Source organism: Heptranchias perlo, chromosome 5 (assembly GCF_035084215.1).
Source record: "Heptranchias perlo isolate sHepPer1 chromosome 5, sHepPer1.hap1, whole genome shotgun sequence".
Classification (NCBI taxonomy): domain Eukaryota; kingdom Metazoa; phylum Chordata; class Chondrichthyes; order Hexanchiformes; family Hexanchidae; genus Heptranchias; species Heptranchias perlo.
The window spans coordinates 3,239,672-3,254,147 of record NC_090329.1 but is presented as its reverse complement, the minus strand read 5'-3'; the positions used below and the strand labels follow the sequence as shown (position 1 = coordinate 3,254,147).

At 42.7% G+C, this 14,476-nt stretch overlaps 1 protein-coding gene across 1 annotated transcript in view; it reads right to left on the bottom strand.

The window, feature by feature from the left end:
* Nucleotides 1–14,231, bottom strand: part of bmp5 (bone morphogenetic protein 5) — a 502,527-nt gene extending 488,296 nt beyond the window's left edge. Inside the window, exon 1 of the mRNA XM_067983961.1 lies at nt 13,480–14,231. Within this exon, the coding sequence (XP_067840062.1) occupies nt 13,480–13,891 (412 nt within the window). The 5' untranslated portion in view covers nt 13,892–14,231. The remainder of the gene's footprint in view (nt 1–13,479) is intronic.
* Nucleotides 14,232–14,476: the final 245 nt, after the last annotated feature.

Genomic DNA, 14,476 nt, shown 5'->3' with positions numbered 1-14,476 from the left:
CGCCTCCTTTCACAAAGTGTAAAACAGAAGACCCGGGAATCCCGGCCCCCGGGGTTGAAATGGGGAATTAGTTAAAAATGGAGGCCTGAAGCCTCCTTGTAAGGTTTTAAGGCCCGATCTGCCTCGTGGGAGCTGGTTGGTTGGCCGCCCGCCTCTCGTCCTGCCTCGGTGAAATGGGCGGGTTAGAGGTGGGTTGGGGGCGTGTCTGAAATGGTGGCATTTTTCAATGCCCCCCCAACCCGACCCCAAAACAACCATTTTTTACTTTGAAATCGAGCCCATTGTGTCCAGTTCTGGACACTGCACTTTAGGAAAGATGTGAAGGCCTTAGAAAGGCTGCGAAGAGATTTACTAGAATGATTCCAGGGATGAGGGACTTTAGTTCATGGATAGACTGGAGAAGCCGGGGTTGTTCTCCTTGGAACAGAGAAGGTTGAGAGGAGATTTGATCGAGGTATTCAAAATCATGAAGGGTCTAGACAGAGTGAATAGAGAGAAACTGTTCCCTTTGGCAGAAGAGTCAAGAACCAGTGGACATAGATTTAAGATGACTGCTTAAAAGATCCAAAGGTAACATGAGTAAAAGCTTTTTATCACAGCGAGTGGTTAGGATCTGGAATGCACTGCCCATTCAATCATGGCCTTCAAAAGGGAACTGAATAAGTACTTGAAAGGAAAAAATTTGCAGGGCTATGGGGATAGGGCGCGGGAGTGGGGCTAGCTGGACTGCTTTTGCAAAGAACTGGCATGGACTCGATGGGCCGAATGGCCTCCTTCCGTGCTGTAACCTTTCTATGATTCTATGCCTTGTGCCACTGGGAACTGTACTGAAATATCCCAAATCCGTTTTACTTGGGCCAGCTGAGTGAGGAGATGTTCATTCTATCAAAATGATCCAAATTCAAGGCAGAGAAGCTAAAAAAAACTATTCCATGTCTGCTGCACTAAGCAGCCCTTGAAGATTGATCTTCAGTTTATTAAACTCAATTGGTAAAATTAGACAGTGTATATAGTAATTTATCAGCTACAATTTGTTAATTCACTGATGCCCTTTTCTCAAATCAGTGACATTGTCTGAATATTGATGCACTGAGGTTTTTGGTATTTATAGTATTTTGTCAACCAAAGCCACCAAGGGCACAGCATTAATTATAGTTTCATACCATAACTGAAGAATTGGATAATGGAATTATAAACTATTTGGATTAATTACTTTTGATCTTTTTACATACATTCTCTTGCACTTGATGGTGCAATTTCATTTGGCTACTCGAGACCACACTAACTATTATTTTTAACATTGTATATAATTTTAAAAATCCAAGTCACAATCTGCAATATCACGATGACATGACCGGCAGCCCAGCCCTGGAGGCCCTGATGTTGACATTCTTCTACTGAGTCAAATATCGGCCTTAAATCTACCTATTTGGAATGGTCCATAAAGTTCAATCAAAGCTTCTGAAAATAATTGTAGCCGACAGTAATTTTGTTTTGCCTGCTCCAGATGCATTTAAGGGGAAGCTAGAAAAGTACATGAGGGAGAAAGGAATCAAAGGATATGCTGATAGGGTTAGATGAAGAGGGGAGAGAGGAGGCTCGAGTGGACCATTAACACCGGCACTGACCTGTTGGGCTGAATGGCCTGTTTCTGTGTGTACATTCTATGTAATGCTATCTAACATCTATTACCTTTGCTGCTAATACAAACCCCTAATGAACACCTGACATCAAGATATCTGTTAAGGGATCGAGAGCAAGTGAGGAATCCATTTTGTATTATTCCCCTAAGGTTAAAAAACCTGCAAAACTTTGCTGACAGTGATAGTTTTCACATAGGTCACAAACATATCAAGGTTACACAACACATTGATTACATTTAATTCTGAACTTTCTCACAATTCAGACATACGTGGAGACTAACTTATCAGTAGTATGGCCATAATAGGGTGCATTCTACACTTTGTTTAAAACCTAAACACCAGCAGTTCCTGCTAGGCCCTGGAACCATGGATGATACATGTTTACAGAGCCTGGAACTTCTTGATAAAGACTGGTATGAGCTGGGGAAAAGTGTATAAAGGTCATGGAATGTAATGTAGTTCGATAGGTGTTAAAATGGGCCAGATTATAACGCAAGGTTAGAAGATGAAGCAGAAGGAAGAAGAAGGTTTAGAAAGTTGAGCTCAACAACTGTAATGTGTGACCTTCTACAGCAAACCATTACTGTATGTTACCGGGTGTTATCTGTGACTATGTTCATTTAACCCTTAATAAGCTTGTCAGTGTTTGACTCCAGCATCGAGAACCCTCACTCTGGTTCGTGGACAAGGACTGCAGCCTCTGTCAATCCTTACACATCTAGTTTTTAAAGTCATGTTTAAGTACCAGAGCCTATTGGTGCTTCTACATTTAGACTATGCACTTTCTTCTTTTCTTTTTGTTCCATGTAAACTCCATTATCTGGTTGGGATTAAATTATACAGGAATTAGTACAGAGATACTCCAACGGACATAATGGTCCATTGAAGCTGGCACTGGGGAAGAGGGAAGCAGATGTTGTGTATGGAGAATTTAATAGAGGGGATCAAGGACAGATGAATTTATTGGAGTTTCACCTGATTACCTTTGGTTTGAAGGAGTAATAACTGCATTCAATTCAAGAGATTAATACATGGAGTGTGGAGTGGAGTCCATGATAAAATAAATTACATGTGATTTGTTAAAGCAGCAGGCTTGATAACCAAAATGCTAATTTTAATTCCAAGCTCTAATGATTTTATGTCCCATGCACTATATTAACAGTAATTAACAGTATACAGCAAGAGACACAAACAGGAAGGAATTGGTACCATATTAATAATTTTCTAAACAATAACAATTTTTGCTGGTAAAATGTCTGATTTCTATGTAAGTATTCAATATATAACTTTTCTCTTCATTTACGGAAAGTTTTGACATCATAAAAGCTGTGTTCTAAGTATTAATAATGCAGATAATTTGTTCTCCTAGAGGACACTAACACCAAAGTGAGGTTTCATCGAATTATTGAATCTTACAGCGCAGAAAGCCATCCCTGTGAAAAACTATCCAATTAGTCCCATTCGCCTCTCCCTCCCCATAGCCCTGCAATTTTCTCTCCTTTGAGTATTTATCCAATTCCCTTTTGAAAGTTATTATTGAATCTGTTTCCACCCCCTCAGGCAGCACATTCCAGATCATTACAACTTGCTGCGTAAAAAAATTTCTCCTCATCTCACCTCTGGCTCTTTTGCCGATCACCTTAAATCTGTGTCCACTGGTTACCGACCCTTCTGCCACTGGAAACAGTTTCTCCTTATTTACTCCATCAAAACCCTTCATGATTTTGAACACCTCTATTAAATCTCCCCTTAACCTTCTCTGCTCGAAGAACAACCCCAGCTTCTCCAGTCTCTCAACATAACTGAAGTCCCTCATCCCTGGCACCATTCTAGTAAATCTCTTCTGAACCCTCTCCAAGGCCTTGACATCCTTCCTAAGGTGTGGTGCCCATTGGCCCAGAAATTGCTCGGAATGGTGAACCAACAGTGCTCACCACTGCATAGATTTATACTAACCCACTAACTTACTCTTTACTCTACTTACTCTTTACTCCAATAGGAAGCAGAGAAAAGCCCATCATTAGCTCCAGGGAGAAGGGAGAGGAGCGATCTCTCCCCTCGACCAATTAGACTGTAGCATTTGTGACAGGCTGCGAACGGTTTCTGCAAGCTGCAATATTAAATCCAGGATGTGAGAGGTCCGACACTAAAATCAATTGTAAAACAGTTATAGACAGAAAGAGGAAGAAATAATCAAACTAAATAAAAGAGAGAAGAAAAAAGTTTAAAAAGTTTTAATTTTTTAAGTTTTAAAAAAGTTTCTTTTTAATGACCAAAAGCGAACAAAATAAGGAGTAATGATTTTCCGCATTATTAAAAGTTAATATTTAGTTGTTTGGCAGTCATTAAGACTAACCGTGTTGATAAAACTTAGTTTAGACTTGTATTTTTAAGCGTACCTATTTTGTGGTGGTATTAGTTACTTTCCAGCTGGGCAGATGAGCAATTTGACGCTGGTCCCTTGTTTCCATTGATTTCAGCCGGCGATATCCCTTTAATTCGAAGCTATCATATCACCAGTGAACCAGAAGGAACAAGTTCCGATTTCCACGTTCGACTGCCCATTTGCAAATGTCGGAACTTCTCCTCAATTTCGTCACTAACAACGGAGAGTGCTGTTGAGCTCACCATTCTATTCTAAGCAATTTCTGGGTCGATACTTCAGCTGAGGCCTAACCGGTCATTTATCAAGGTTTAGCATAACTTCCTTGCTTTTGTACTCTATGCCTCTATTTATAAAGCCAAGAATCCTGTATGCCTTTCTAACAGCCTTCTCAATTGGTCCTGCCATCTTCAAAGATTTGTGTACATATACCCCCAGGTCTCTTTGTTCCTGCACCCACTTTAAAATTGTACCATTTAGTTTATATTGCCTCTCCTCATTTTTCCTTCCAAAATGCATCACTTCACACTTCTCTACATTAAATTTCATCTGCCATGTGTCTGCCCATTTCACCAGTCTGTCTATCTCCTCCTGCAGTCTGTTACTATCCTCCTCATTGTTTACTACATTTCCAAGTTTCTTAGCATCTGCAAACTCTGAAGTTATACCCTCTATACCCAAGTCCAGGTCATTAATATATATCAAAAAGAGCAGTGGTCCTAATAACGACCCCTGGGGAACATCACTGTATACTTCCCTCCAGTCTGAAAACAACCGTTCACCACTACTCTCTGCTTTCTGTCCTCTAACCAATTTTGTATAGACACAGCCACTGTCCAGTAAAGAAGGCATATGGGATACTTGCCTTTATTAGCCGAGGCATAGAATATAAGAGCAAGGAGGTTATGATGGAGCTGTATAAAACACTGGTTAGGCCACAGCTGGAGTACTGTGTGCAGTTCTGGTCGCCACACTACAGGAAGGATGTGATCGCTTTGGAGAGGGTGCAGAGGAGATTCACCAGGATGTTACCAGGGCTGGAGCGCTTCAGCTATGAAGAGAGACTGGGAAGATTGGGTTTGTTTTCCTTGGAGCAGAGGAGGCTGAGGGGGGACATGATTGAGGTGTACAAAATTATGAGGGGCACAGATAGGATGGATACTAAGGAGCTTTTTCCCTTCGTTGAGGGTTCTATAACAAGGGGACATAGATTCAAGGTAAAAGGCGGGAGGTTTAGAGGGGATTTGAGGAAGAACTTTTTCACCCAGAGGGTGGTTGGAGTCTGGAACTCACTGCCTGAGAGGGTTGTGGAGGCAGGAACCCTCACAACATTCAAGAAGCATTTGGATGAGCACTTGAAATGCCATAGCATACAAGGCTACGGACCAAATGCTGGAATATGGGATTAGAGTAGACAGGGCTTGATGGCCGGCGCGGACACGATGGGCCGAAGGGCCTCTATCCGTGCTGTATAACTCTATGACTCTAAATGCCTTTTGAAAGTCCACACTCACAACATCAACCGCACTACCCTCATCAACCCTCTCCGTTACTTCATCAAAGAACTCAATCAAGTTAGTCAAACATGAGTTACCTTTAACAAATCCGTGCTCGCTGTCATTGGTTAACCCATATTTTTCCACGTGACAATTAATTTTGTCCGGATTATTGTAAGGTTTGTAGACATTGCAAGAAGAAAAGGACCACGACTAATCTATTTGGTTATCAATGTGCTTCCTGTTGTGTAACTTTTTGGAAGATTGCATTCAATATTAAATCCCAAGAGTCAAAATGATAGTGTTTTAAAGGGAGGTCCAGCAAAAAAAGGTCAGACTTAATGGCTGCAGAGATGAAGAGATGCCCACTGGTGGAGCATCAAAGTGGCATGAGGGCTCTGGGCTCTTTCAACAGCAACATGGAAAGATTTGCAGCTCGGGCCTCTGAGTCTGCAGTGATGATCAGCAACAGCATCGTACAGGTGATGCTGCAGCTGAAGGAGCCAATCCAGCAACTGACTGCTGCGTTTGGATATCTGGCAGATCCCCCGTCAGGGAACAATGTCAGGGCCTGTAACTTCATGGAGGCTCAGGCTTCAGCTCTTCAGGCTTTGGGATACAGGCTGGAGGGTGCGATGACTCGCGGTTTTCAAGCTCTTGCAGAGACCTTACAAGATCTCACGGGTCTCATTACTCCACCCATCAGGGCCCTGGCTGGGGCAGTAGATTAAGACTGGATAGGGAGGTCGGTTCATGTGTCTCTCACGCTGCTTGTCCAACATCCAGTACTGGGTGAGCAGAATATTCCTCCAATTAAATATTGGGAAGACTGAAGCCATTGTCTTTGGTCCGCACCACAATCTCCGTTCCCTAGTCATTGACTCCATCCCCCTGCCTGACCACTGCCTCAAATTGATCCAGCCTGTTTTCAATCCATTTGATCCTGAGCTGAGCTTCCAACCCCATATCCTCCCATCACCAAGACAGCCTATTTCCACCTCTGTAACATCACCCGTCTCCGCCCCTGCCTCAGCTCATCTGCTGCTGAAACCCTCATCCATGCCTTTGTTACCTCGAGACACGACTATTCCAATGCTCTCCTGGTCAGCCTTCCATCTTCCACCCTCCATTAACTTGAGCTCATCCAAATCTCTGCTGTCCATATCCCAACTCACACCAAGTCCCGTTCACCCATCACCCCTGTGACCTCACTGACCGACACTGGCTCCCGGTCCACCAATGCCTCAAATTTAAAATTCCCATCCTTGTGTTCAAGTCCCTCCAAGGCCTCGCCTCTCCCTTCCTCTGCAACCTCCTTCGGCCCCACAACACTGCGTTCCTCCAATTCTGGCCTTTTATGCATTCCCGATTTCCTTCATCCCATCATTGGCAAGCATGTCTGGGCCCTAAACTCTGGGATTCCCTCCCTAAACCTCTCCACCTCTCCTTTCCTCCTTTAAAACCTACCGCTTTGACCAAGCTTTTGGTCACCTGTCCTAATATCTCATTTTTTGTCTCAGTATCATGTTTTTTGTCTGATTACGTTCCTGTGAAGTGCCTGAGGACATTTTACTGATTAAAAATGTTATATTGATGCAAGTTGTACCATCCAAGTGGCTGATGCTTCCACCTCTGGTCATGTCGGTGTTTATGCTCCAGATGATCCTCCTCCTACCCCTCTTCATATAACCCTATCAACATATCCTTCTATTCCTTTCTCTAGCTTCCCCTTAAATGCATCAATGCTATTCACCTCAAACACTCCATGTGGTAGCCAGTTCCACATTCTAACATCCTAACAGTGGTTTAACTTTTTAAACCATCTTTTGTATTAGTTATTAACAATTTGCACTGTAACATTTTTACAATAAAACATTATTTGAATTTGAGGAGATCTGTGCCTGAACCTTCTGATTGAAATCCTGTTCCACAAGCCCCAGCCTCTTGAACACGTGTGTCATAGAGTTATACAGCACGGATAGAGGCCCTTCAGCCCATCGTGTCCTGCGGACGTGCCACGTCCCTTTGCTCCTTTTCCCACAGTGCAGGATCTTTGGCCTGTATTGAATGTTGAGGCCTAGGCCTACAGTCATGGTGAAGTTGTACAGGGCACAGCACACTACGACAATCCACACCACTCTCTCTGGGCAGCACTGAAGTACGTCTCCGGACCTGTCCAAACACCTGAAGTGACCCTTTAGCACTCCGATGATTCTCTCGATGACCTGCCTGGTGGACACATGCACTTGGTGGTACCTCACCTCTGCTTCGGCCTGTGGGACACGAGAGGGTGTCATCAACCACGGCAGCAGGGGGTAAACCTTGTCACTGATTATCTATCCTACCACCCGTCTCCCAGCTCTGAGCAGACGTGCTATTATTGAATTGCACACAATGAAAGCATCATGAGAGGCGCCCACGTGCTGCACATTCACAGCTGGCTATCTGCACATTCACAGCTGGCTATCTGCACATTCACAGCTGGCTATCTGCACATTCACAGAGTGGAAGGCCAGGCTGTTGATGTAACTTTGTGGGTTCTGTGTGTCCCATCAATTGTTCCGAGCACTCTGGGGAAGCCGGCAATTCTATCTCTGTTTAGTGCCCTCTGCCTTTGCTCCACCGCAGGCATTATAAATTCAATGAACTCTCCTGCTCCACGGTACAGGGCGTCAGTGACCTATCAAACACTGTCCCTCACTACACCTTGACCAATCCAGCACAGGACCCCTGTGGATACTGGGAAGGATCCAGACCTGTATAAACTGACGGCCATGGTTGCCTTCATTTCCACTGTTAGAGTTCTACAGCACATAGACTTCAAGTCATCTCGGGGCAAGTCACACAGTCGGCCAATAGCACCCAGAGACATGAGGACATAATCTAGGCTGACACTCCCATGCAGTACTGAGGGAGTGCTGCACTGTCGCAGCTGCTGTCTTTCAGATGAGACATTAAACCGAGGCCCCGTCTGCTCTCTTCGGCAGATGTAAAAGATCCGATTGGCTCTATTCGAAGAAGAGCAGGGGAGTTCTCTCCAGAGTCCTGGCCAACATTTATCCCTCAACCAACAAAACCAATTAAACAGATTACCTGGTCATTATCACATTGCTATTTGTGGGATCTTGCTGTGCACAAATTGGCTGCCCCATTTCCTACACGTTACAACAGTGACTACACTTCAAAAGTACTTCATTAGTTGTAAAGCACTTTGGGACGTTCTGAGGTACTATATCTTTTTTTTTTGTGAAGTGCAAATGGTGGACAGTTAGTTCCTCACACATCTCCTGGACTGTCAGTCGAGGCCTGTGTACACTCTGGGCAGGGTACCTGCGAATGGGGTGCTTCATTCTCTGAACCTCCTGCCTCTCATTCCCTTCCTCCTCCTCCTCCTCCTCCTCCAATATAAGATAAAGCAGGGCTAGAGCCATGATATGAACTCCTTTCGATTTTATTTCAAAAACCGCCTGTAAAATGGCTCTCTGCTTCAATTCTCACCTGGTCAGCTGATCTGCGCTTGCTTCAGGTGACCACGGCTGCCTGAGCACCTCAAAACCTCGCTACAAGGTTAACAGTCCCCCAGAAAAGCGCAATTAGAGGTTACTGGCTAGGGATACATTGCAAGAAGCATAAATGTTTCAAACAGATATTGTTCACATTTATTCAATAGCTTCAACATTATAGTACTAAAAATATCATTGGATATTAACAGACCAAAGCGAAAATGTTTTCTTCTTAAATTCCTCTCTGATATTTTAACAGAGACATGAACCTGTTTAAAATAAATGGGATACTGATTCTGCTAAAATAATGGTCTGAACAATTGCGGATGAATGATTAGTGTTTGTCCGCGGGTAAATCACGGTGTTTATATTATTGTTGATGTCCGGAAACCATCGGAGTGGAATTGAATAACTGGGTGCCCGGGGTGGGTGGTCCCGAGACACCCTCAATATTGGGCCCAGGGCCTTATTTAAATTCGACTGGCGAGCTGTGAATGTCTGTTCCGTGTCCCCACACAGCAAACCGGACAAAACCATTTAAACTTCATCATCAGCAGCAACCCTCAGGTAGGTCTTGGAGGGGCCAAGCGGGGACTGGCGACAGTCTTCGGGACTGCTGAGGAGCGGATGTGACCCATCCCAAATCCACATTCAGTAAAACTTACATTTTGGTGCTTTAAGCTGTATGTGGACTTAGTTATCCTGAAAGCAGGGTGCAGGGCTGCCCAATTTCCGGAAGGAGTCCTGAAGCAGGTGTAAATGTGAAGGGCCTGATGCCTGTTTCAGACGCGGGCTCTGGACACCTCTCCTTCAGCCTTTACCAATATGAAGGGTGCGCACACATGCCGCCCGCCATATCGAAACCCACCTTCCTACAAACTAAAGCAATAATCAGGCTTATAAACCAAATAAAAGGCAACAACGTTAAGTAAAATATAGATATATTTCACTTCACTTATTTCATGATTAGGAACTAAACATGTGTTCATTAGTTAGTTAGTTAGTTGTTAATTTAATTGCTATTTTTTAATCTCGTAAATCTTTTTAATCGTGTTATGGTCATCACATTATTTGGAAATATCATTCACTATAGTTGCAAGAGTTCCAATTGTAGTATTGTGATAATTGGTGAGGGATGGGGATGTGATTGCCCATGGCAACATGCACAAATGAATGGAAAAACGAATCTCTGAAATGAAAATACATTCCATTGTGTGTACATCGGTAAAAACTAAACTGTATGGATTCATAGTCTGCTTAATTATAGAAAATCGATACTGGCCTTCAAGCTTCAGTAATAAAATAAAACTTTCCATGTACTCTCCAGTTATAAGACAACACCTCCGAACAAAGTACATGGTACCACTGAATCAGCACTGAAGAAATGTAATTCCTAGTCCCTGTTTAGTAATTGTATGGATGTTTTCAGTAAGTGTCTAATTCAATTAGCTTGTGTTTACATACATGCAAAGAACAAAAAAATTACTACTATTCTCTACACCAGAAGTCCTGATTACCTATTCTCCGGTGTAAAAGATGCAGCTTAAAGACAACTTCTAATGATCAAATCCAAGTCCTTTACCAGGTCCTTCCCTGGTATTTATTGAGTAATAGCAAACAACAGGTTTTGGTCCAATGATTTTGATATTTTAAAGTAACAGTGAATTGTCAGTCCCAGTCGACTTTATTACTTGTATGGGCATGCTCCATTTGCTGATATTCAGTGACAACTTGCACGCTTTTCCCACTGTGTTAACAATGATAAAGATTGCATTCCATCAACATTCATTTAAATGCAAACTTGTAAAGCATTCCATTTGGTGCTGTAAATGAATGTGTTGCTAAGTTTCCAGCTTGCCTTGAAACTGCCGCAGTTTATATTTCCAACTGGTAAAAAAAACAAACATTAGTGTGTTTCTTATTTTATGCCTCCAATAATGACACTGGACACTAAGTACATACCCCTCCTTTACAGTAGCAAGGAACTGTCCAATATTCCATTCAAAACTGCAATTAGCTACATTTGAAACTAGGTTTCTTAATACAGTTACTAGTAAACTAAAAGTAATCCTCGGAAGTTTAGTTTTCAACTAACTAATTTCCTTAAGATTGTATACACCATCAACAATTGACATAAATGCATTAAAACATAATCCTGCAATAAATATTAAATGCACGCCCATAATGTATCACGCCATGTACTTTAATGCTACGTTTCAAAACTTGCAAATAATCGTTGGTTTGTCTATGATTTCAATCAGAATTCGGAATTGCAGCAGAAGCTTTAATATTTAATGGTATAATCATTACTCGTCAAGCAAAATGCTATTCAACTATCTGTCTTTGCAAAATCGGATACTCTGGGTTATAACGAGTGACAACAAGGAATGTGGATCTTCCTTCCACCTGCACAGGTACAAAGGCCAATCTCTTTCAGCTCCAGGGCAAACGAAATTGCAACAAAATGAAACTTCACTTCACTTAGCCTCCGCCTTTGCTGGCAGCGCTGGGGAATTCATGGGAAATAATTAGAAGGGATTGAACCAGTCAGGGTGCCTTGAAATCTCCTGGGGAGCCTTTATTCACACTTCATAATTGACACCTTGCAAACTGTTTTAATTTAAACTAATATAGCGTTTTTAAGACAAATTACGAAAGAATACGTTTCCGAAACAAACGAAGTTCATTCGAAGTAAACATCTGGTTGACTAATAAGTTTAAAGCAGGCTGCACACTACCGGAACTAAAACAAGGCTGTATCTTCAATTATTACTATCGGGCTGAGTGAAGCCATTCTGTCTGATGTGAAAATAGTTTACGGAACAGTAGATTTATAAAAATATTGGTACTGGTGAAGTTGCTAATTGAACTAGATTGTTTGGACAAGATATTCATACAGATGTTGCCACAGAAAATAGCGTCTTTGTGCCAAGTTATTTCTGTAATATAATATACACATGAGCTGAGAATGTACAGCCGGCTTCAGTAATGTAAAGACTGCCGTTTCAAAAAGAGTAACAGATTAACTCCAACTTAACTTCGAACAACTAAACTCCAATATATTATTGTACAGAAACGCGTCCGAAGCATTAAGATCCCAAAAGTACATTTTAAAAAAAAATTGATACGCATTTACTTGGGTTTCCGCGTTCAATTATTTCTGTAATTCTGTGAAGTTTGCGGCGGAACTGACTGGTAGCCGTGCCATAGACTGTAAACATGGTGTTCTGTGTTTCGTCTGGCAGGGAAATGTAAAAGGAGGACTGTTTAAGTCGTTCTCTCGAAAAAAAAACGTGAATATACCGTGCACTCTTGGCCATCTGCTAAACCGGTTCGCAGCGACCTTTCTTTGATCCGAGATGAGAAAATGACAGCATTGCAATCCTAGCAAGGATATAGAAATACATTGTCACCAATCAAAGACAGCGCTCCCAAACTCCACTTTAACAAAGAAAACGGTGACTTTTTAAAATGCATTTTTTCTCATCTGTTAAAGTTTGATCACCGTTATAAACACAACTCGCTTTGACAAAAAACCATAACTTCAGCCAGATCAATTTATTTTACTGACAAATCCGTTTTTGTTTAAGTAAATTCACATTAACTCTATTCATGTCAGACGATTAAACTTCCACTTTCAAAGATTTCTTGGCCTAAGATTATCTTTCAATTTGACAATCTCTTACAGGATTTTCTTCTCAACTCCTTTTTGACTCTGGATCTTGCCATTATTGTTGAAAGATTTGGTACAGTTTGTTATCGCGATTCTTTTAATAAAAATAAATCGCATAAAGTGTATTCACACTTTGCAAAGCATTTTATTGCTTTCTTTTTTGTAATTAATACTGTATTTGTCGCTCCAACCTGCGCCTATTTAACCTTGAATTAGAGAACTTTAACTCGAATGTTTTCAACTCTGAAAACATTTAAAGTTAACGCTAATTGAGAAATTAAATAATGTGTAGGGTTATCTCTTCACGATCATTTCCCTCACCAGTGCCAACCACCTGTGATAGGAGGAGATCCTTTCAAATCTATGTTTCTTGCACCTATTTTCACGGGATGTATCTTCACGATCAAACACTAGCTCCGCGCCTTGTAATACAGTCGGTCATGTCTTAAGAAAGCGAATGAACATTTCACCTAAAAATATGTCCCTGTTACATGTTGAAGTAAACTCTCTCTCACTGTGGGAAAGGGGGAAGGTTTGAAGAGGTTTGACGTTATCTGACAACTACCTCCATCCATCACCTGAGGCACGGAACAAAACCTAAGTTTACAAAACATACCGCAAAAAACAAACAAACCAGAAAGGTTCATCATTCCCATATAACACCTGAAGGACAGAATTGAGGTTAGAAAGGCAACGCATGCGGTGAGAATACAAACTCCATTGGTCCTCCCACCATGGGGAGAGAGGGAATGAAGAGTGGGAAGGCGGTTTGAATGCTTACCTAGGTTAACGAAGCTCATGACCATGTCGGCGTCGTTGAGGAAGTTGGTGTCGTGCAGGCTGGCGAGAGGCGGGCTCTGCGTGCTGAGAGCCGCACGGTACGGCACGGCGCCCCTGGCCGGTCCTCGCTCCGCCTCTTGCTCGCTCGACATCGCGTTGTACAGATCGAGCATGAAGAGGGGAGCGGACGAGCTGTGCTTGCCCACCGAGAAGGGCCTGGGACGGTGAGGCAGTCCGAGGATGGACAGGATCTCCCTCTGTATCTCTCGCCTCTCGTGATTCCGCAGCCGCCTGTAGATGAAGCTGGAGTGGACGTGATGATCCGCAAAATTCCCCTCGGCGCTTCCCAGAAACACGCACCAGATCCACAACAGTCCCACGGTGGCTTTACAGGCAGCTTGTAGTTTGCTCATTGCAGTAATTTCTTTTTGATTAATAAATGCGGTTTTTTCTGTCGGTGTTTTTTTTTCTGAACTTTCTAACTTTCTCTGTCAACAGTTGCCCTTTCCTTTGATCAAGTCCTCGGGCAGGTCGAGGAAGAGCTGTCAGCAGCACCAGGCAGCGAATGCGATCATATCGCCGCTGGAAATCCCACTCTCTTTTAGGATTTTGTTTTATATCGAGTTTCACCAACAAAAACTGCAGCAGCTGTTAGAACCAAAAAAATAACAACGCTTAGTTTCAGAGTGTAGCCGGTGTTTGAAGTGGAGCAGCAGCTCTGAGTGTGTGGCTGCCCCTCTCTCCCTCTCCCTCTCTGTGTTACTCACTGAATGCGAGCCTTGATCCTTCTCCCAACCACACGCTCCGCTCCCGCCTCAATCCACCCCCAGCTGGCGCAAGTCGAGCCTGCTCGCCCCCTTCGCCACCCCCTCCTGTTCCACAACACTCCCAATCTGTCAACTCCACCTACAATCTTTCCAATGTCCAGTATTTTTAAATTTTATTTCGCCTTCCAGGATTATAGGATTTTTCTTTCAGCGATTTTGTAAAATGTAAAG